General features: G+C 34.1%; 3 protein-coding genes across 3 annotated transcripts in view; 1 reads left to right on the top strand and 2 right to left on the bottom strand.

Annotated features, from left to right (window-relative positions):
* The window catches only part of LOC110419708 (uncharacterized), a 1,964-nt gene extending 172 nt beyond the window's left edge, over positions 1-1,792 (top strand). The window contains exons 2-6 of the mRNA XM_021432799.2: positions 6-156; positions 290-574; positions 652-823; positions 1,080-1,197; positions 1,286-1,792. Of these exons, the coding sequence (XP_021288474.1) occupies positions 6-156; positions 290-574; positions 652-823; positions 1,080-1,197; positions 1,286-1,484 (925 nt within the window). The 3' untranslated portion in view covers positions 1,485-1,792. The remainder of the gene's footprint in view (positions 1-5; positions 157-289; positions 575-651; positions 824-1,079; positions 1,198-1,285) is intronic.
* A 559-nt stretch (positions 1,793-2,351) lies between these two features.
* Positions 2,352-7,120, bottom strand: EBS3 (Alg9-like mannosyltransferase family). The gene is given in 10 exon segments (XM_021432291.2): positions 2,352-2,724; positions 2,816-2,905; positions 2,997-3,193; positions 3,599-3,737; positions 3,820-3,934; positions 4,997-5,292; positions 5,451-5,671; positions 5,894-6,053; positions 6,139-6,226; positions 6,754-7,120. Coding segments are annotated over 10 exon segments (1,752 nt in total). The 5' UTR covers positions 7,062-7,120; the 3' UTR covers positions 2,352-2,586.
* Positions 7,121-7,929: 809 nt separating this feature from the next.
* LOC110419024 (phosphoenolpyruvate carboxylase, housekeeping isozyme) lies at positions 7,930-15,207 on the bottom strand. The gene is made up of 11 exons (XM_021431888.2): positions 15,058-15,207; positions 14,487-14,743; positions 13,487-13,878; positions 13,254-13,338; positions 12,916-13,138; positions 12,677-12,780; positions 12,504-12,591; positions 10,871-11,025; positions 9,413-10,411; positions 8,935-9,321; positions 7,930-8,547 (listed from the first exon to the last, which is right to left on the bottom strand). Exons 2-11 carry the CDS (start codon positions 14,691-14,693, stop codon positions 8,251-8,253), a joined length of 2,937 nt encoding a protein of 978 aa, XP_021287563.1. The 5' UTR covers positions 14,694-14,743; positions 15,058-15,207; the 3' UTR covers positions 7,930-8,250.
* Between the last annotated feature and the right edge of the window lie 8,276 nt (positions 15,208-23,483).

Here is a 23,483-nt window from a genome sequence, read left to right as displayed (position 1 = left end):
TACAGGGATGGGAAAGTGCAGGCAAATGCTGCAAATGGCAAAGGATTGGTTGGAGGGAGATTCCTTCTTGATTACCCTAGTGTTGGGGCAACTGAAACTCTTATGATGGCAGCATCCTTGGCTGATGGCATAACCGTGCTTTCAAATGTGGCAAAAGTATGAATTGAGGAATCTCACAGAGTTTTTAATTTCTGGTTGTGAACATGATGGGAAGAAATCTAGAATTGTGTTGTCTAGTGGAATGAATTAACTCATTTTAGTGAGTTCGTGCCCCATATTTTCGCCACAGGAACCAGAGGTGGTTGATCTTGCTCGCTTTCTGATAGACAGTGGGGCATCCATTGAAGGGGCAGGGAGTGACAATCTAGTTATTCGGGGAAAGAGCCAGCTCCATGGTTCTGAATGTGTTATAACCCCAGATCGCATTGAAGCAGGCACCTTTATGCTTGCTGCAGCAATTACTCACTCATGCATCTCAATGTCACCTGTCATTCCTTCCCACATATCGTGTTTGATAGACAAACTCTCTGAAGCTGGCTGCAAAATTTCACAGTTTAACCAGCACACACTGGAGGTATGAAAGCCTTTGAACATGTTTTCTTGTTCCCCATTTTGTTTGTTTGTTTGTGACAAGAAAAACTGTCAGGACAGGTTTCAGCAGTCCCTACATATATTGGTGACAATTTGAAAGGTTTTGATATTAGGACAAGTCCGTTTCCAGGGTTTCCAACAGATCTCCAACCTCAAGCAATGGCACTTCTCGCTACATGCACTGGTTCAAGCTTAGTGGTGGAGTCTGTGTTTGACAAGCGTATGAGCCATGGTATGTGTGAACTGGTCTATAATGCTTCATCTATATCGATTTTCACTTTAATTTCATTACATGCAAAGCAGAAACATCAAACAAAGCATTTCCAGATGTAATAACATCCATTTGCCTGGACAATATTACATGTTCTGTTGCTTGGGCGCGTTATTCTCATTGGTGCTCTACAAAGCATAGTGTTTCTCTTAAGCATTATCATATTTATGGTATCTACTAGTCGTTACTTGTTTACTTCTTTCTTCCATGATATCAGCTATAGGCCTTGTCTCATTTTGTCCTCTCATTTGGATAGTAAGGGAGCTGCAGAAGCTTGGAGCAAGAATTCAGGTTTGCGGGAGAACTGCACTGGTTTTCGGGAAAGACAAAGGAAGGTAAGATATTTTCTTTGGTATATGGTTTTAGATGTTCATTTAACTTAACACTCTGTTTAACGATTGGGATGGCGATGCCCTTTGCCAGTTCATTGCATGGCTCTCGAGTTTTTGCAAGCGACTTGAGAGGTGGGGTTTCACTTGTATTAGCAGGATTGGCTGCAGAAGGAACCACTGAGATAAATAACATAGCACATATTGACCGGGGCTATGAGAATATAGATAGAAAGCTTCAACATCTAGGAGTTGATATCCAAAGATTGACTCCTGTGGCCTGTCCATTATAGCAATTAAAATTTTTGCTTCTTCCTAAAGTTCAAATCAAATTTGTACCCCTTGTAGAGATTTGAGTCATTTTCGCCTTCCATCAGTGTATATTCAAGGTGGAGAATTCTGCAAGGTGAATTCACCAACGGGTAGGATGACAAATGTTGTAGTGGCACGAGGATATAACCATTGTGTTGCTGTATCTATTCTTTCTGCAACAAATTCAGCTCTATTCTGACAATTATGTGCTATTCAGTGAAATTCAATAGCTTGTTATGTACCATCAATTTTTTTAAACTTTTTAAAGTTCTGTTGAGCCCCAGTTCATATTATTTCCTGGATTGGCATAGTTTTAGTTGGTGTGACGAGTGATAGAGGCTACCTTACCTCTTGTCAACTTAAAAACTACATTGTTGGTTGTGCAACATTTTACGAGAGGCACAATCCGTAGGCAAAAAAACATTACTCGTGAATACCTTTCTTCCTCCATTTGTGGTTATTATACAGTCACCCACTGCTTTGGATTATATGAATAAAGTAGATGGGGAATCTTTAGTGAACTGAAGAGGAAGATAAGCCCAAGACCAAAATTTTGATATTAATTGATACAAACCTCCTTTTACACGGTAGTATTACTGAGGTGATCCTTTCACAAAGCAAGGTCAAGTCATCTTTATATTCTGGTTAGGATATAGTTTTAGAACTGGCAAGGTTAGACCAAGCAAAAAACAACCATGACAAAAGCTGCTTACTGGGTTCAGTCGTGCTGACATTTCTAGTTTTTTCATAGTAGTCACACATCCCAACCAGGGGAAACAAAAAGGGGAACGAAAGAGTAATATACATTAATTAAACAAACCAAGTAACACGAGAACTCAATCAGCACAAACACGGAATAAAGCCTATATGAAGCAAAAACGAGTGCACGACTATAAAAACGTCCAAAAATGTGGTCAATGTGTGTTAAGAGTTTTAACTTCTCCTTTTGTTGTGTTTTTTTCCCTGGAGGAGCATACGCTAGGAACAAACAGAAAAAGGGAAAATACAGTTCTAAGCAATTAATAGTCAGGAAACTCAAAAGAAAAAACACTAAAACCGAAGAAATAACTATCATGTCATTTATCATTTTGGTTGTGATACCCTTCTCAGTAGTTTGTACATGCCGAAGACATTCTTCTGCTGCCACAAGTATGGGATAAAAAATGACCGATACTTGGCAGGTGAGAGCTCCCTGTCCAAGTAAGGGAGTGCTGCAATAGGCTGAACAGGCGCAATTTCAGCAAATCAAATCAGAAGAACAACATAAAAAGGAAGAAAATGGAAAAATAAAATAAAAGTATACTGCTTTTACCTCCCATGTTGACAAGTCATTTCCACGATAAGGGAAAGGTCGGCTGAGCTGTAGCTCGACCAGGAATGTACAAGCTTGAAGATCCTGGAGCTGCAATTCATATTGTGGTCAATTACAACAGAAAAATATAGAAAGCATAAAGATTAAGGCTGTTCTGTATAAAGTAGTTCAGAGTGATTACATATTGCTCATCTGATGCCCTGTTTTTATTGTTGAAGTATGGTGGTGCTGCTGAAGTCCCGCCCAAAGTAGCATTGAAAGGGAATGGAAGAAGACCTCGAAATCCGTCATCAACCCATCTCACTTCACCAACATAATTAGGAACAAAAAATGATGACGGGAAGCGGTGCCACTCACTTCCAACACAAAGTACAGAACCTGCAATCATTAAAATTATTTCGCTTTATATTATTCCCATTTGCCTAGCATCTATGGAGCTTTAGATCCTGTTCATAACACCATTCTTCAGCATACAAGCCAAGACATAAACAATTGTGAGAATCAGGAACATCTAGCAAAAGAATTCACCAGGGAAAATTTTACGAGAACTTCAAGGCAACTGTTAAAAGCAGGCAATTGGCAATTAGGAAAGAAAGAAAACTAAATGCAAGGACAAATTTGTTATGCATTCTTGACAAAGATCTGCAATAGCATAGAAGTCAACACTGCATTGCTGTCAAAATTAAAAGTCATTTCTTTGTAGCTCTAAAAAATTTTCAGATATGTAACAACAAAATAAACAAGCTACAATATCTGTGTATCATATAAGTAACTGTTTATTACCAGTTCCTGCATCAGCATGGTGCTCCAAGATTTTGTAAACCTCCATAGGAGCAGCATAACCATTGATCAATGAGAATGTACGTGCATGTGAGGCACATAATATGAGGCTGAGGGCCACAGGTCTGAGAATTTTGGCTATCTGCATAAAATTGAAGAGGATATTTGAATGAGAGCTTAGTGTGGTTGGCATAGAAAATTAAAGAAAAGTAGAAGAAACCCACCATAACTATAATAGAATTATCGTAGGGATTGTATTTGTCCCGAAAAAGATCAGGAAAGCTCTCAATGACAGCTGAAGCCGCAACACAAACAAGCGGGTATATGGGGTAAAGGAATCTGCACTGACAATTAAATATAATGGACTTTTACATCTGAAAGCAGTCAAGATTGAAGTAAACAAGATTGCATGAAAAAATGACAATCCAGCAAACGCTCAAACTTGCTACAAATTTCTTTCCAGAACAAAATTAGCTATCAAAGAGCAGATTAAAGGTTGTTCAGAACATGCAAAAAGGCAGTAACAAATATGCTGCTTTTGTTCCCTTGCAGAGCATATCGTGCAAGATTAGCCTAAGGCTTATGGGCCAAAGCAAACTCTGGACTCTTCTTGAAACTTCTAACTAGGGAGTGAGCACGGTCGGTGGAACCGTCTCCAACTGACCGCAGCCGTCGTTTACTGTAACCGACGGTTACAACCGACGGTTGTTTTTGCAACCGTCGGTTGTGCCGATCGCCTCGTCGCGCTGATCGGCTCGATTGTCGGGGGAATCCTTTCCCCCCGAACGAACGAAAAAAGAGCCCCCCCGCTACCCCGGCTACCCATGGCCCGCCCCCTACTATTTCCCCCACGCCCCACCCCCCCCCCCCCCCCCCCACTCCTGATTGTTGTGTTGATTTGAATATTTCCCCTGCGCCGCGCCGCCCCCCCCCCCCCCCCCTCGACGGACCACGTTGATTCCCCGCCCCCCCCCTCCCATCTACCGATTCCCCCCGGCCCCTTCCCACGAGTCCCGATTCCCCCTGCCCCCCTCCCACGAGCTCCGATCCCCTGCCGGCCTGTGGCCTGCCCCCCTCCCAGTCTCCCACGAGTCATTTTAGCCATTAATCTCATCATAAAAAACCGACCAAAACCGACCGAAACCGACCGAAACGACACTCTAAAAAAAACCGACCCGAAAACCGACTGTATATCATTGCGGTTCGGTCGTTATATCTCAAAAATTTTTGGTCGTTTGACGAAAACGACCGAAACCGACCATGCACACCCTACTTCTAACTGTCAAATATTGGAATATTCTTTATTCATTTATCTACTTTACACCAAAGAAAAGAAACGAGAAAGATAAAATCTACACAAAATTTGGTAATGAAGTTTGAGATAATAAAGACTAATCATACCTTTCTTCTTTGTGTGGCTGCAGAGACATAAATGCCAGCCATATATAAAGAGGAGAGACCACAATAAGCAGGTCTGGGGCATACTTTTTCCTTGCAATTGGCAGAATTCCCAGGAAAAGCAAAGCAAGGATGAAACAGAAGTTGAAGTTGTTAAACCCATTCCTCAGATAAAAAAGTGGCCCCTCAGTCCCATACAAATGGCTCTCACCACCTCCTATGACATTATAGAGTAAGAGATTTAAAACAGATGATGTCCATCGTCCGTAGTAGTAATAATCAACAAGTATGGAGAGTGCCTGGAGAATAAACTTAAATTATTGACAATTGAACAACAAAATGGAGAAACTATATATGAATTAACTACATATATTTTAATGTCAACCACTAAATTATAATATAAAAGTCATATAACAAGAAAATTTTATTGATGGCAACCAAATTTAGTAATTTATACTTACAAGAAGAACATTGAGGTGACAACACCAGAAAGAAATGCTTGTTTGAATTGTTTAGCTAAAGAGTATAATGTGACTGGAAGAAAGGCCAAGATTGAAAATGGCCAACCTAGGATCACTCCCACAGCCGCAACTGCAACAGACCATGCAGGTTTCTCAAGAAGAAATAATCCCGATGAGAGGCTCATGGCATACATAGAGAATGAACTAGGCAGAAAACCTGCAAAAAGAAAATCACAGCAATAAAAATTAAACCAATCCAAGAGGAAAAAAGAATTTGTTATGCATTCTAATGATAGTTTAAAACTGCATTTAATGATTACTCAGTTAGAAAAAGCAGAAAGTCTATGACAAACAACATTAAAAAGCACAAGGATAAAACTTAAAACTGTATTATGGAAAATAAAAAAAAAACAAAAAACAAAAGGAAAAAGCCTCTCACTTGTGCTGGCAAAGAAACAACCACTAGCTAAGCAGAGCATTGCAAGTGCATAAGAAGCAAGACGTTTTCCATACTTTCTGGAAACTGCTACTACTAGAGTGGCATCTGAAATAACAGATAGAAGACCAAGAAAGAGTCTCACCGCATAGAACACTCTCACCTGTAAACGGTAAAAATGCAAATAAAAAGATCGTTCAACATAAAAAACCATCATAAATTAATATCTTAGAATGCTTAAAACTTACTTTTTCATCCGCAAACAGCCAGGAAGCTGGTCGACCCACTAACTCATGGAAAATAATGTACAAATATGACCGGAGTGCAAACTGAGAACTGCAATGGACATATACAAAAAGGACAACCGTCTCATTCAATAATTACAAGCAAATTAAAAACCATCTGGTCACCATGACAATCTATTTTCCAAAGTCTGATGCACACACTGTCACACATATCTTCATTGACCCATAAGTATGTATTTTATGCATCACCCAGCAGTAGCTAACTTCACTTCTTACTTCAAAGAGTAAATTCGAATAATAATAACAGCACAAACTTCCCCAAAGAATTCCATTTCCTTTTCCTCACTGTCCATTACTTTCTCACTCACTAAACAAAGCTTACCTACCTCTACAATCAATCCAAAAACTTAAAACCCCCATTAATTATTAGTTTTACTTCTTATTTTTTACTAATTACATTTGACCTCTGAAAAATGAGTAAAAAGTCCCAAGTCACGTTTAACTAAAAATTGAACAAATATTAAAATAAAAGGGATTTTTTTCTTTATGTTTCTTCAAAAAAATTACTCTACAGGCAATTATAAATATAGGAGTAAATTCATCTGTAGAGGGGTTTACCTATACTCCCAAGTTTGGAAACCGGATTTATAGAGAAGATAATGCAGAGGCTCCCAATAATTAAACACTTCATCGCAGTCGTGTATTATATTCGATGTGGCGCTCATGTACCGGAGCATTCCCAACGCAAACAACGCCGTGAACCATCCAAATCCGCGGTCGTTTCCCGACTCTTCCTGGCCGTCCGATGATGATCTTCCTGGCTTGTCCACCTTCGTGTATGATTCTGGTTTCGACGGTTGTGATGAAGATGACGACGAAGGAAGATCCGACGGCGTTGCTCGCCTCTGCCGCGTCGAGAGGGACATTTTTTGGGGTTTATTTTTTCCAGAGAGAGAGTGAGTGAGAATTGAGAGTTTTCTTTTCTTCAACAAAGATCGTATTTTTAAAGAGAGGAGCAGTGGGTACGAGGAAAAAGGGGTGTCCGTCCGCCGTGGAAATGATGCTTTTCTTCTTCACAAAGTCTTTTTTTTATAATTAATTTATTAAAGTAATTTTTGTATATTTATTTAGATTAAAAAATTCAAATATATATATATGAAAAAAGTTTTGTTTACATTAAAAGAAGGAAAGTTTCTCCAAAAATTTTTCATTATAAGAGAAAATTAAGAAAAAAACCTTTAATTTATGTACTTAACAATGAGAAATGAATTAGTGTTTATCAATAATTAATTTAATGAATTCACAATAATTTACTATTTACATTTTTGAAAACAAATTAACTGTTTACAATGGTGGTTTCTTTGTCTACAATTGGTTTTCTTTCTTTAAACTTTTAGGAAATTAAAAAAAAAACCCTTTAGGGTATTTAATATTAAAGTTAATTTTTTTACAAAATTGATGTTTCATAATTGTTAATGCTAAAAAGTAGAAAAAAAATTATGAAACATAATTTTAAAATATAAAAATATAAGAGTTTTAGATGTTCAAAAAAAGAACATAATTTTAAAACATTCAAAAAATAAAAATAGACAAAGAAAATGAACCATTTTTGAGTTGCTTAGTCAAGCCATTGGTCTCACAATTTCCATCTCAAATTCTCAACAATGCAGCCATGCAGGTATCTCATCAAATATAATAACTGTAATACAACTACTAGTCAAATGTAGGCCTTCATCATAGCTACCATTAAAGCCTACAAGGAAGATAAATGGATAGAGAAGAAGAGCCAAGATATATAAACAAGAACCCAGAAGCGTCGAGGGCATTACTTGTATTAAACCATAATTAATCAGTTCCATTCATTGTCTAGCAGTAATAAACACTGCCATGCGAAAAGAGTCTAAGCTCAGCAACATAATCACACAGTTTACATGGGTCACCAAACATTTGACCCTATGCGGATAATTTAAATAGCACCCACTTCCCTCTTTAACAACAAGAAAGGTTTTCGCTTAAACAGCATCCGTCTCCGATGAATAATTCTCATTCTTGGGGCCTCAGGCTATAATTAGAAATGCAGCAGAAAAAAAAAGGAAGCAAAGTTTTTGAGTTTATTTAACCAGTGTTTTGCATGCCTGCAGCAATACCCTTCATTGTCAAGATGAGGGTATCCTCCAAACCAGGGGCGTACTCACTAGTAGGGTTCAGTTTCACAAGTTCATCAGCTGGTTTGCTTGATTCCATAATCTCTTTCGAGATATGTGGCCGCAACTTCACATTGTAATTTGTATCACGGATCCGTTTGAGTGTGTAGGCCTGGCAAACATTGAGTGTTGTGATGTATGAATCACGCAGCCGGAGCCTTTGCTTCAAGTATGGGTCCCCTTCAAGAAGATCCCGGTGGCCAGCAATCTGGGAAAAGGACAAAAGGAAAAAGTTGCTTCAGTCTTTTAACAATAGGGTCAGAAGACTCTGTATTGCCTCATTATAATCAATTGCCAATGAGTTGCTTCCAATCAGACTGTATTTAGGTGTCACTGCAGAATATTGAGTTAGCAATAACTTGTAATCATTTTAAACGACGTTCAAGTATCAACTTTCTTTTAGTGCGCTCCAAGAAAATATTTTAATGGTCCGTTTTTAACCAATATTTGGTAGAGGATTTTGATTTTAATTTAAAAACCAAATACATTACTTGGGAACAAATTAAAGAATCTTTATTTGGATATGAGCTAAATCAACTATATTATCGGTTGAAAGAAATTAATTACAGGAAGCATCATGTCAAAGTGAGCGTACCTGGAGGAGAAGGCTCTTTGTTCCTTCATAGTTGCTCCTCAACCGCTCCCCGAATGACCACAATTCAGGAGAAACAAGGAGCTTGTCATACAAGGCTGCTATTCCGGGATCTCCTTTTGCAAAGACCATTTCAACTAAATCAATTGTGACCCTGAAGAAAGGCCAATTATTGTACATCTCCTGGAGCATATGGAGATTCTTGATGTCCTTCTTAATGGCATGTTTGAATGCTGCTCCAAAACCAAGCCAAACAGGAAGATGAAATCTTGTCTGTGTCCAGGCAAAGATCCAGGGGATTGCACGTAGAGATTCAATACCCCCACTTGGCTTCCGCTTTGATGGTCGACTTCCAATGTTCATCCTTCCATACTCCAACTCTGGCGTAGCCTACAGCCACAAAAGAAACAATATTATTCAATCGAACTGCTTTTAATTAGTTGAAACGGTGCTCAGAACAGGATAATGCAAGTTCACTTACAAGGCGGAAATATTCAACAAATCTGGGTTCTTGGAAGACAATGGAACGGTACTCCTCTGTAGCAATAACGGCCATTTCATCCATCAGTGCACGCCATTCTGGTTTTGGTGAAACTGGTGGATGCATACCATGCTCAAGTGTGGCAGCTGTAAAACGCTGGAGTGTTCTAAAGCACAAGTGCTCCTCACCAAATGATTGCTCAATAACTTCACCTTGAACTGTTACACGAAGTGACCCATGAATAGTCTCTGGTGGTTGAGACAATATAGCAAGATGGGTGGGACCACCTCCTCTTCCAACAGTTCCACCACGGCCATGGAACATTGTTAGCTTCACACCAAATTGCTTAGCAACCTTTATAAGCTCCTCCTGAGCTTTGTATAACTGCCAGGCCGCAGAGAGACGCCCAGCATCTTTACCTGAATCTGAATACCCAATCATAACTTCTTGCTTGCCATTGATCCGATTTCTGTACCAATCTATTGAGAAGAGCCGAGCCAAAGCAGCAGGTGCAGCCTCCAGATCTGCAAGCTTCTCAAAGAGTGGAACAACTCTTAATGGTTCCTTTACATGGCACTCACGCTGCAGGAGCTCAACAGCTAGAACATCAGAAGGTGCAGTTGCCATTGAAATGATGTATGCTCCAAAGTTGTCTGCTGGGAGCTCTGCTATGACATGGAATGTGTCCAAAACATCAGCAATTTCTTCTGTTTTAGGAAGATCAGGACCAAATAATGGGCGCTTCCCACTCAGTTCAGATAATAGCCATTCCTGCTTACGTTCTTCAGACCACTCACGATAGGAACCCAGTTCCAAGTGCTTGGTAATGGCATCTATGACGTCAGTGTGGCGGTCAGACTCTTGCCTAATGTCAAGTCTGACAAGTGAGAGTCCAAAGGTTGATACTTGTCTCAAGAAATCAAGAAGGCTTCCATCAGCAATTGGCCGGTCACCGCAAGAGCAAAGTGATCTATAACAGAGTTCAAGAGGTTCCAAAAACTACATAAAATTTAAGACTTAATTAGTGCAAAGGCAGTGAAGAAGAGGTTATTATAAAAAACCATAGACAAAGAAAACTCTACTTGAGAGTGACCTAGTATTTATGGTCCTTAAGAACTATATACAACAAATAATATTTTTGTTTGGGAGGGGGGATTTTCCCTTTCTTATTCATCACACTTAACAGCAACAGTTCACCTTGTAACTGATGACATGGAAATGAGGGCCAAAGAAGTGAAATGGAATAGAGTTAAGGTTCAAGACATTGCTGCTCCAGCACATAAAGTCACAGACGGAGCACAACTATAAAATGGGATCTCCTAGCTGTTGCTACTTGTTTCATAAGGCTAGAAGTAGTTGAGGGGGACATGTCATGGTAAAATCTCTACCTCACTCATGAAAGGAAGGTGGAGTACAAACTAAACATAAGACTATAATAGAGGATAAACAAACAGATACCTGCTCAATGTTGGTGAAAGTTGCTTCCTCCGGAATGTCAGATATACCATGGGATAACATTTGACGAGACCTTTCACGTGTCTGATACAGCTTATCCCTCACATCACCAAGAACAACACGGTAGGGTTCATTAGGAGGAATTTGTTTCCAAAACTCTGCATTGAGTGTAACAACAATGAGAACTGATATTATAAAAACCACAATTTCTAAGTCACATTAATCATCACACGGAATTGGAGATATTGTTAGAGATGCATATCTAGTTTTTGTCCCCTAAAGTCTAAATGCATTCTTCGGGCATGCTACAAAAAATATGCTTTTAAAAAATTCTGCTGTCCCTTCATGGGGAAATTAAAGAAAGAGGGGAAAGGTCTTCTAAATACTTCAAAGTCTAAGTCTTCTAGGTACCTTGTAAAAATCATAAAACAACAAAAGTCCAAGTTTTTATTTGGAGCATTTTTAAAAATAACCCTCAAAGATTAAATGTTTTCAAAAATAGCCTTCAAGATAATTTTAACTGTTTTTAGCCAAATTAGACAAAATCACTCTTAATGAAATTACATACCATGATGTTACACGTCATATACAAAAACATGTTACACGCCATGGTTAGGTTGTTACATGTCATATTGCTAAAAAATACTGTTACACGCCATGGACAAAAACATTTTACATGTCATGGTTAAATTCTTACACACTATATTGAAAAAAAATACTATTGTTACAAGCCATGCACACACCATAGTTAAAAAAAATTATTACAAGTCATATTAAGAAAAAAAAATATTATTGTTACACGTCATGTTAAGAAAATATTGTTACTTGTTATATTCAAAAACATTTTGTTACATTTTAATGCTTAGAATGTTATTGCTACTTATGAACCAAAATTTCAAACTCTCTTCATTTTTTTTTTTAACAATTTAACACCAATTAAAGTGTTTCTAACATGTTTTCACGAATCAAACTCAAATTTTCTTATCCAAAACACCTATTTTAACTAAAAATCGAAAAAAATTCCTTTGAAAATCTAAGTTTATAAATTTCAAATTCTTAAGTTTATTGGTGTCTAGATCCCAAATTGATCCAATTAAAAACTATTTCAAACATCTATGATCATTTCTATAGTTTTAATTTTATCCAAAATACTTAAAAATTAAATTTTTTAATTAACCAACCACCCAAGCACATCAAAACCATTGCCTAGTGTCTTGAAAGCATAGGAAAGAGAAATCTAAAAGTGCGGGAGAGAGAAATCGAGAACTAAGTATAACAGATGAATGCTGAAGAGAGAAATATATAAAATTAGAGAGGGTGGGATGGTGAGAAAGAGAAATCGAAAGCACAAATGGAGAAAAATTGTGATGAATGGTTTAATTTATTTAAAATAGTTTCAAGGATATTTTGGTCAAGCCATGGTTAAATATGGCTAAAAATAATTAAATTTATTTTGATAGTTATTTTTGAAATGTTCTTATGTTATTTCTCATAATTTTCTCTTTATTTTATATGATTCAAGCGAAATGCACATAAGACCCATTCAAAAAAGCTATTCACTTACGTAGAAAGTGCATAATCTGGATTTAGAATAAAATGCACGCAAATCAAAAACCAGCATATTTCCTAAGTGTACCTATGTAGTGTTTAGCATCTCTCCTTGAGGATTTGTGAAGTTCATCTGCACGAACACGAAGCTCATCGCTGCAACGCCACATGGACAACTGCAGAGAGACATTAGTGACAATCAGCTTAAAATGGATCCTTTAAATAAAGCTCCAAATGTGTTAGAAGATACGAGCTACATACCTCAAACATCAGATCCTCAATTTGGGAGTAGTACAAATTAGCAGCCATCATTCTAGCCAACAAGCAAACATCCCTTGTGACCTCAGGCGTTACCCTTGGATTGCCTGCATGATATATCAAGAAAATGTTGAAACACCCACGACATTATTTGAGCACCTTCAATTTTAACTAATTGACAAAAAATTTTCATCCTGGAAGGTACTGTCATTTAATATTCATTTATTCAAGTAGGATTGTACCATCACGATCACCACCCATCCATGAAGAAAATTGAATAAGTGGCGCATTATAGGGAACACGTTCAGTAATTCCAATGTTCTTCAAAGCTGTGTCAACTCGGCGCAAGAATTTTGGGACACCTTTCCATACTGTTTCATGGAAGTAGCTCATTCCTGCCCTCATCTCATCTTGGGGAGTTGGAGGGGTCCTTCGAATCTCATCTGTACGAAATGCAGCTTGAATCTACATGGAAAGGTAACCGGCACGAAATCAGTGAGAGCAAGTTATTTTTTTCTTTTGTGGGACAGGGATAGCAAGTTTATTTACAGATAATAAATATCATGACAAGGTGATATACCTCACGCTGTAAAGCCTCATCAAGCTCCTGCTTATCATCTGGGGTAATATCCTTAGCATACAACTGCGCTAAACAGTTCCTTATCCTTCACAAAGGACAAGTGCAGAAAATGATTTTTTAGCATGAGAAACATATTAGTTAATAGAAGTAGGTTATGAATTGAAATTGCCTCATCAGAGTACTTCTTGAGATGTAACAAAAAGACGTTAAGCAGCAATAATTGAAGAACGAACCTTCCATGCTTCTGTAGTAAAGACCTACGAACTGATTGGGTAGGATGAGCAGTGAAGACTAGATCCACAGTCTGGTTCTTAAGAGCATCAAAAACTTCCTCGGGAGACTTCTTCAGATCAACCACAAGTCTCTTGAGAGTTTCTTCGATGTCTGATTCAGTTGTTGCAGAGTTCTCATCAATAAAATCACCTTTCTTCAACTTGATCCTTCGGCGGTAAGCAATCTGAACTTCCTCAGCCAGGTTAGCCAAGTTAAGCATGTGGGAGAAAGCTTTAGCTACAACAATGGAGTCCCCCGGATCTAAACTCGTCAAAGCATTTCCCAGCTCCTCAAGTTTCTTGGGGTTATTCTTCCCTTCGTACTCAGCAGAAAGTTCATAACATTCTTGAACCTAATTAAGTCAAACACAAAAATGCAATTTAATCACTATAAATCACTGCAAAAGTTTCAAGAACAAGCCCATTAATTTAGCATCTTCCCCAAAAAAGTGAACTAAAAGCCTGAAAGTAATAAATAAAACCTCTCAAGATCTATATAACCAATCCAATATATAACTATATGATCTCTGATCTCCTCAGTGAGGAGCTCTGCCATGCAGAAACCAGAATATTTTCATACTGAAAAAGACCTCCAATTTCAATGTAATCCAAATAAAAAACTCTCACAAGTCAATGTGTACAATTAATTGATAATAAATAAAGTAGGATATTGTCTTTTACAAAGAAAATACTACCATGAGCATTGATCATCCTTCCAACAATACATATGTATATGCAACTCTTGAAGCAAAAAGCTAACATGTCCCCAAGCAAACACTCCAACCATCCTTCATACTCCAACTTAGAGAGGTTTCAGGCAATAACAAGAACAAAAATGTTTCAGACAAGAAATCCCAATCTTTTCCCATTACATGTTGAAGTGTTTTGAAAACAAGGGCGTTTATCAAAAAATAAAAACCAAATTTCAAAAAAGATAATGTGAAACCGAAGAATGACATACCGTTTCCTTAAGATCCTCGCCATGCAAGTCTTGAAGAATATCAAGAAACCGATCCAAAAGCAAAGCATCGTACTCCACCAATTTATCATCTTCACTCACTTTAGCAGGAACCAAAAGCCGTAGCTGTGCGTCAATCGATGCCAACTTCTCTACCTTGCTATTATTATTATTATTATTATTATTATTATTATTATTATTACTCGCCATTGTTCAACTCAAAACAAAAAAAGAAAAACTCAACCTTTTTTTTTTCCTCCCTGTGGATAAAAAAAAAAGGACAATATTAACAAAACATCAAAAAGCAAAAATCAAGGATTAGATATATAACAATAGCCACAAAATCTGATTAAGACCCAGACAAATAGAGCCTATATAATCAAAGATTTGATAGAGAAAAGCGACGTGTAATTGAAAAAAGAAGGCATAGTTTCAGGAGAAACTTTCGGTCTCTGTAAAAATGGAAAAAACAGAGCATAAAAAACCGAAACAAAAAACAGAGTCAAACGTTTCTAAGATTTTGAGAAAGACCCAAGATTTGGATAATCAAACAAAGTTGTGGACAATGAAGTACCTGAATCTGCGTAACTGAGAAAAACCCAAACTTCGAATCAGAAAAAGAGAGAAAAGAGAGAGCGAGAGAGAGAGAGAGAGAGAGAGAGTTATGAGAACTAGTGAACAAGGGGGACCATTATTTATAGAAAACAATTGTCATTTAGCAATCAAAATATTTTTCAATTTCCTTTTTGGGTTTTTATCTTGGAGAAATCAACGTCGAAAATGAAGAGAGCAAGTCTATAACTTTTGTTTCTCCTTCACTTTCTCTCTGTCTCCCTCTAAATGCTTCAGTTCCCATTCCCAAATTTGACTGTACTTTGCCTTTATTTTGTTCGAATATGCTTGCAAGATGCCTTCTATTTTACTTCTATAAGTAGCAATTTGTATTTATGAAATTACCAAATTAGGTGGGGGTGTTAAGGTAAAAAAAATAAATTATAATAGTAATAAAAATTTACCCATATGCACCATGTTTTTCATTTTTTTCCATTTAAATGTTGTGAGGAAAATAATTCATATTAACTACAAAGATTAGCTTTAATTAGGATAGGAAGGATAACCTTTAAATCCTATGTTTATCAAAACGTTGAATTTATTTTTTTTGAAATTAATCTAATGCTTTGGATATTATTTATATATAAAAAAATAAAATAATATATTTATTTTAAAATAACACATGAAATGTTGAATAAAATTGAAATACAACATACTAACATACTGAGAAGTCATATTCATAAAAAATCTATCAAAAGAATATTGAAAAGTCATATTTGTAAGAAAAATCATTAGATTTACAATATATATAAATGATACCGATTTGTGATTTCGTTTTTAATATATATATATATATATATATATATATATATGAAGAGAATAAAGAGTTAGAACTTTAAACTTCACTGACATTTTTAGAACATTGGTAATGAAACTAGTTTAAGAAATTGTTTATTCTTTATTAAACAACTTGATGGTTACTTTTGAAACATATAATCATGAAAAATATTATATATGTAGGTTAATGAAATAGTTTTTAACAAAGGATTAACTAGTGGATGATGCATCTGAGCCAGATGGATGGATACCAAGCAACATCTAAGTTTAATATGAATGTGTACTTTTAATGGGTATCAAAGTATCTTAAAGTTGGGTACAAAGCAAAAGCAACTAATTTGCTAAATTAGAATCCACATTGGCATGCTTCAAAAGTTGTCTTTTCCTTTTTTTAATCTTCTCAGGTTAGGACATATGTCACGGGATGATTATTTTTTTTGATAAAAATTAATTTGATAGTGTATGTAATACTTACGTTTATAATATTTTTAAAATCGTTACGCAATGTGAGATTGAAAAATTTTATTTATTTTTTTAAAAGGTTTGACATGACATTAATGGATGCTTCTAAATTGTTGTTTGTGATACCCATAATGCATATAATTAATAAAGTAAAAAAAGAAAGATACTTCCTATCTAATAACATGCATTCTACTTCACATGTGAGGATAATGTCTTCAATTTTCATTTTAATGATTATTATTATTGTATAGTTGCTTTCAATATAATAAACCATGTTGGCTAATTGTCAGAACCCATGAGCACAGATTATGCTTTGAATAACTAAATAATTAATTTAGTTACTTTGATCACTTTCATCATCCTTTCTTATAGAAAATTCTTTTATGCCGAAATTTTATGTTATAATTTATATACAATTCGACATAATTCATTGAGGCAGTTGGCAGAATTTGCTAAGGAGAAAGAAAAAGAAAGTAATAATAATAATTTTTTTTTTAAAAAAAGAGAAGGTATATGTTGTTGGTGGTCCACTATGTCAAATAATTATGGACCTTGTCATATTAATTAGTGACATGAACTATGGAAATACAAGGAGTAAGAGCTTCTGGTTGGACAACACCGACAAGGGTTTTAATTACTTGCTACTTTTCTTACTTTTATAATTTTTTTTTATTTTTTTAAAAGTTATATTATAAAGTAAAAATATATAATAGTTAAAAAAAATTATACTTCTTCTTCTGTCTCATTTTTTTTTTCTAGTTGATTTTACAGAATTTAAGATAAAATTTTTGATTTTAGTGTTTTCTAAATTAAAATTTCAAAATTTCCCGTGAAATTGATATATCATGATTTTTAATATCGAGAAGGAAAAATAAACTAATAAAAAATGTAATATAAAAAAATAAGAAACTTAGGTGTCGAAAGAAAATAAGATTCACAATTTGAGATATTCAAAGAAGAAAATATAGATAAAAAAAAAGAGAGATGGAAGGAATATATTTTATTTATTTTATGTGTGAATTATTGTCATCTACCCTTAATAATTAAGTTCATGATCCCCAAATAAATAGATTAAAAAATAGCATGATCTACATTCATATACTATTTAAGGATCTTATATTTATTAAAATTATATTTTGCACTCTCAATTACAAGTTTATATATGATATTTAGGTTATTAATATTAGTATCAAAATTAATGTTATTTTTAGTTGAAGGTAGCTTTGAATTCTTGAAATATTATCAATTAATATCTGAATATTATGATATTTTTCTTTATTTATTTATTGCTTTTCTCCTCTTTTCATCCTTGTTCTATTTCTTATATCCATTCTAAATCAATATTTACTTCCATTTCAATCTTGCCCAAAAGAACCACAAGGCTAAAGAAACAAATAAATATTTAATTACTGGTCACATCATGCTACATGCATGTCTTGTCTGTAGGGATTGGATAACTAAATAAACAGCTGGTGTTTAATTATGAATAGGTCAACCATGTGTGCACATGACATATAGCATGATATGTGCTTAAATATAAAAGTCCCCTCATGACAACTCCTCAGGCATGGATGCATGTGAACTTATTGCCTTGCCCAATTTGACATGAATGTTGCCTTGTGGTTAGGTGCAAATTTCCTTCATATTTAGCTTCCTTTCATGTTTCTTTCTCTGGTTTTTTGGTTCAGTCTCTTGATAAAGAAATAGCTATAGCCTATTAAAAACCTTACCCACCCTTTTAATTCCTCACACTTTTCTCCCCAAGAAAAGTAAAATTTTGTAAAAGACATTTGTATTAGAAGAAAATAAGGTTCGAATCTTGAGTAACTTCGACTCATTCGATCGATTTACAAATTAAAATTAAAACATTTAAAAAGTAATTTGAATTTTGAATTTAAATTTTTTATTAAAGATATTATAATCGATAGTTAATTATTTATCAAAATCCTAATTTTTAAGAGCAAAAAAGGAATGATATTGACGAGAGAATTTGTAATCTATCCGCGCTCACGCGTGCTTTAATTCGTAGTAGAATACTGGCTGCACATCACTATTATTTAAATCTATAATTGCCTATTTTATAAAAAAAACAAAGTTCTCACTCTTATCTAATTTGACGGTAAAAAAAATGACATAAGATTTCAAAGTACATATAATTTTCATATTTTGAATTTAATTACTTTTTAGATAATTTTTAAAAATTAAAATTCTAATAATTTTCTGAATAAAAAATATATTAATACATGTACTGATTATTAAACTAAATAATTAAAGTAAATGACTTATATGATTAATACTTATGTAAGTGTCCCTTAATCAGAAAAGAAAACGTTAGCATTTGATAATGAAAGTTAAAAGAGGGCAACAAACACTTTTGTTTTATTTTGACGATTGCAGCACAGCATAATTTGGTGATGTGATTTTCCTGTGAGCCGCTTGATTTGACTCCTTAATAAAGCAATTGAAAGTGAAATCAAGTGATAAAGGCTAATGAACTTCTAGTCTTTGCTAGAAAAATTGCAGATCCTAAAGGACGAATTTAAAAAAAATTTTAAATAATATAATAATTAAATTAAAAATAATTAAAAAATAATAATTTTATTAATATAATTAATTACATAGAATTTTAACATAAATAATATAATTAATAAAAATGTTTAACCATTTCAATGATATTATCTGACATAATTTATGTCCTGGTCGGGGGTCGGCAGCTTTGGGGCCATTTTCTGGGAACGCAATAAAGTCGCTGCTTGACTATGGAGGGTACAAGGGTATATGCTGAGGATCTTTCGGGGAAACATTGATAAGCTGCATGCGCATGACGATAGGGTCGGTTGCTTATGGATTCCACCATTGACCACTTATCAAATATTTGGTCTCAAAAGGAGGGGTGAGGTGCCGTTCTAAAGCAGAATATTGGGATATTCCTTTAGGGTGTAAGTGTTACTCGTTGGTCTACTTGCTTAGTGAGAAACCAGGCAAAGCAAAAGATGAGAAGGACAGCCATGGCCCATGGCCGGTTCATGCCTTCCATGGTGGAAATTAAAAGTAACATTACAATGGCAAAGATTAATTTTGCATCAAACCCTAATTTGCCTTTTCTTTTTATAGAAAAGAATATTCATTTGATTTGGAGTAAAAAGAAAAGATATAAACACTTTGTTATCGATTGAAATTAAACTGTTAATTTTAAATTAAATTATAAATTAATGAAAGTAGAAAGTTAAAAAGAACTCTTAAATTAAAACAAAAACATTTAAATAATTTTTTTTAAAATTTTAGTATATTAACTTTGTTTAAATTATGATTACGATATCAGAATATTCAGGGGATTCATTTTATACTATGGCTTGAGTTAAAAATATAACCTTCCATTATCAATTTTATAAATTTCATAACTTTAAAATATAGCCACTATATGAAGCTAATTTTTTAATTATATTTGGCAATAATTAAAGATCCCAGACTGCTAGATCTAATATTTTCCTTTTATGGTCTGGATTTGGAGTTAGAATCTGGAAAGTGTACTTACATTGCAATTATAATTTTCATTGGAACGTGAAGAATATTATTTTATTGAATTCATTGGAAAGAGATGCACCAACTATTATAGGGTGAATTCATTTCTTTCCTTTGCCTATATGTCAAATGAACATAAAGAAATGTTTTATAAATGAGAGTACGAGACTAAGTAAGATTTGGCTTAAATAGATGTCAATAGATACTTTTTATCATATTTTTTAATCAAGCATCTTGTTTTATCTAATTTAATTAAATAAAATTAAAGTAATTTATAATCAGATTCTAATAGGGTTTGGGTAGTAGTTTTAAAGTAGCTATTACCCGAATCCGATTATAAACAATACTTTTAATAATAAATTTTAATTTTATATAAATTATTTATAATTAATGTAATACTTACTAACGTTTATTAATTGCTCCAAATATGATTTTAAATTTTATTTTAGTTTATTAATTTAATTTTCATCAATGTTATATAAATTTAATTTAAATTTATTTTAATTAAACATTTAACGATTTTATCTAAGAAATTCAAGTACAGGTTCGAATAACAATTCAAAAAATTTGATGAGGTATTTATTGAATATTCGATTACCCTATCAAATAATAAAGGAAGTTACTTAAAAATTTATTAAACCCCCGGTTTGTTTTCTACAATGACCCTCGTGCTAAAGCTAGGGATCTTTTGATAAATAATATATTAGATATTTTTTCCCTAGAATGGTTAGAGTTTAAATAAAATTTTCTATTATATAAAAAAAAATAACAAATACCTACCCGTTTACATGTCTCATTCCTATAGAAAAGTTTCTGGAAACTTCTTTAGATTTATGGATTATACAAGAAAACAAACAAGGTTTTACCAAGGAAGTTGATTCCATTCATATTTTTGTTATTTTTATTTTACTTAACAAAATCTTTGTCCTTGTGTGATTGGATGATTTTTCCTCAACAATGGGGGAGGCTACAACACTTGAAAAGAAAAGTCAATGACTGAGAAATCATTGCCCAAAATTAAGGTAAAATACATTGAATCTTAGCATTTGTCCTATTCCCTTTGAAGGGGACCATTTTGAAAATCACAAGGTAAAAGCTAGTGGTTCATAGTTTAGCCAACTTGCTCTTCTAATAAGGCTTGACATTCACCCCAGAAATCCACCTTTTTTTCCTTTTTTTCCCCTAATTAGACTAATATTGGTAAATTTCATATATTTTAATATTTTTCTATTATTTATCTTTTTATTATTTTTATTTATTGACAAATTCCTTCACGTATAAATCTACTAAATTATATTCTTAGAATACATATGGAACATTATCAAAGAAATTGTCAAAGGTAGGGCTTTAATTACTTCCTTCTTCTTTTCCTTCTTAGTTTTCAATTTTCCTTTCAATATTTTTAAGTTAGAAAATGCGAAATTGAACTCTAAATCTTCTACTTGGACTTAGGGTGTGGCTACTTTGCTTTGGACTACGTTTTATTAATGAATCAAGTTAGGTGAGAAGTAAAGTTTACAAGTCCTCATCATGAGGATGGTAGTGATTGAGTTCAAGATGACATATGTATACTACAATAATGTCACATTTAATATAATTTATATACAATAATTGCATAAAAAAAAGAAAATATTTTATTTATGGTCGGGCATGTCATTGCATACATAGCTTAATTGGTTTACTTCAATACAAATTTTCTCTTTATTGAACTTTTTTACAATACCTTTTTGAATTGGACCTCCAATTTCCTTTGAGTTAGGCATTTCTATTTATTTCTTTGACTTGGTGTGAATGCTTGTTGAGTGATAAGCTACCTCAATTATTGATTGGGCGGCTTATTAGATTATCAAAAAAATAACTTATCACTTAGGTATATTTAAATGAGAAAATACATATTTTTATATTATTAAAGAGTAAAATTCAAGTATATTGAAAATTGTTTGCGCATTGATCATGCTCACATGACATGCTTTGGCAGTCCAAAATTCAGTACTAATTAATTGCATTCAAAATTCAATTGGTGTGACAAATGTTGCTATTTTTTGGCATAACGTATTATAATTTATTACACATTTTTGGAGCTTCCTCATTTTGCCACATGGAGAGCATAGAGAGAAAGAGAAAACATATTGAAGCAAAAAGAGAGGTACGAAGAAGTCTATTATATTATATGTGATGCTATCATTTCTTTTTTCATTTATCATTTGCAAAGGTATATATTTAAAAATAATAAATAAATAACATAAGTGAGGTGATGAGGTCCATTGATACCGGAAGGAAAGCAAATGTCAAATGTAGGGTTGGCACTTTGTATTGAAAATCAATGAATAGATATAAACCGTAAAAAAGGATTTTCTAGACCAACGTATAGGGCAAGTTATTTTTCACTAAATTACTTACTTTAACACGAAAAAAAATCATCTTTCATTATCATGGTTTATCATAGGTGAGATTTGTTTTTTTATTATATATATGATGATTAGTATACAAAAGGCAGAGCGAAACTATTAAGTTTACCTTTAGGTATTTTGAATTAGGTTAATTGTAATGTTAAATATTGTTTTGACAAAAAGAAAATGTAAAAGGATTGACTACTTCATCTGTTATTTAATCATATAAACTTGTTCTTCTCGTGTGCTGCCTATATCAACAACAAAAATAAATGCAAGAACATTAAACGCTGGGCAAGGCTTAAGGTTCTTCCCCATAGCCAATGGCAATATTATTTTATAGTCAGAGATCAGAGATTGGAAAGAGAAAGAACTAAAGGATGCACGAGAAAACTGGCTTGTTTCTCACGATGAGACAGTCAAACTTTCATTGTTATTGCGTGATTACAGCTACTGTAATATTTGGAGTGTTTGATCGAAGACTTGGAAAAAATTTAGGAGTCAAAGGATTTGCACATCATATCTTGGTCTCTTGTTAGGATTCTGTTGTCAATAACCAAAACCAAAAGCCAAGCCAAAGCTATAGAATTCTAGGTGATTTGACAATGGCAGTACTCTCCTTTCTTTTTTCCATTTTGGCATTGATTTTAGATTTATAATTGAGTCACTCTATGTGTCAGGATTCCAACATAAATCTTATATCATAGATATATGTTTTTCACTGAATAGAGTCATAAGTTTTACATTAAAAATCAGAAGAAGATATTATGATTTTAAAAAAAAATCATGAATCTCATATCAATTATTTATTTGAGTGATATTAAGTATATAAAAATTTACAAGAGAGTTAAATATTTAAATTTGCTTTATAATTCCGCATAGATGTGGTTTTTGGTTAAATGGAATTTTCCCTACATTGAATTAATTCTGGATATATAAATATGTCACTTCACATGTCATGTTTCAAGGGTGCATTTCCTCGACTGTGAGTGCTCATAAAATGATTAACCCATTCAAGCTTGGGGTAATGAAGATCATTCTCTTTACAAATTTGGGCTACTTCTTGGGCTGCCAATCTTTACTCCAACCCATCAGCCTACTCGGCAATGGACAAAGCTACGCATTGGCCGTCATAGTGAAGCCCAGATATCCCGCATCTCTCCTACAAGTGACCGAAGGTCACTTCGGCCATGCACCATCATATACGGGGTCGTTGTAAGTGTAGTTTCTAAAGTTT

The sequence above is a fragment of the Theobroma umbraticum genome, unplaced genomic scaffold (assembly GCF_002168275.2).
Source record: "Theobroma umbraticum cultivar Fairchild unplaced genomic scaffold, ASM216827v3 scaffold_67.0, whole genome shotgun sequence".
Classification (NCBI taxonomy): domain Eukaryota; kingdom Viridiplantae; phylum Streptophyta; class Magnoliopsida; order Malvales; family Malvaceae; genus Theobroma; species Theobroma umbraticum.
Note: the sequence above shows the minus strand (reverse complement) of the source record. Positions and strands in the feature narration are given on the sequence as shown.

Coding starts and splice junctions, on each gene's coding strand:
- LOC110419024 (XM_021431888.2), bottom strand. CDS start 14,693: ATGGCGAGTAATAATAATAATAATAATAATAATAATAATAATAATAAT. Junction 12,592..12,676: donor TTGAGGATCTGATGTTTGAG/GTATGTAGCTCG, acceptor GTCTCTCTGCAG/TTGTCCATGTGGCGTTGCAG. Junction 11,026..12,503: donor AGATGCTAAACACTACATAG/GTACACTTAGGA, acceptor CACTCAATGCAG/AGTTTTGGAAACAAATTCCT.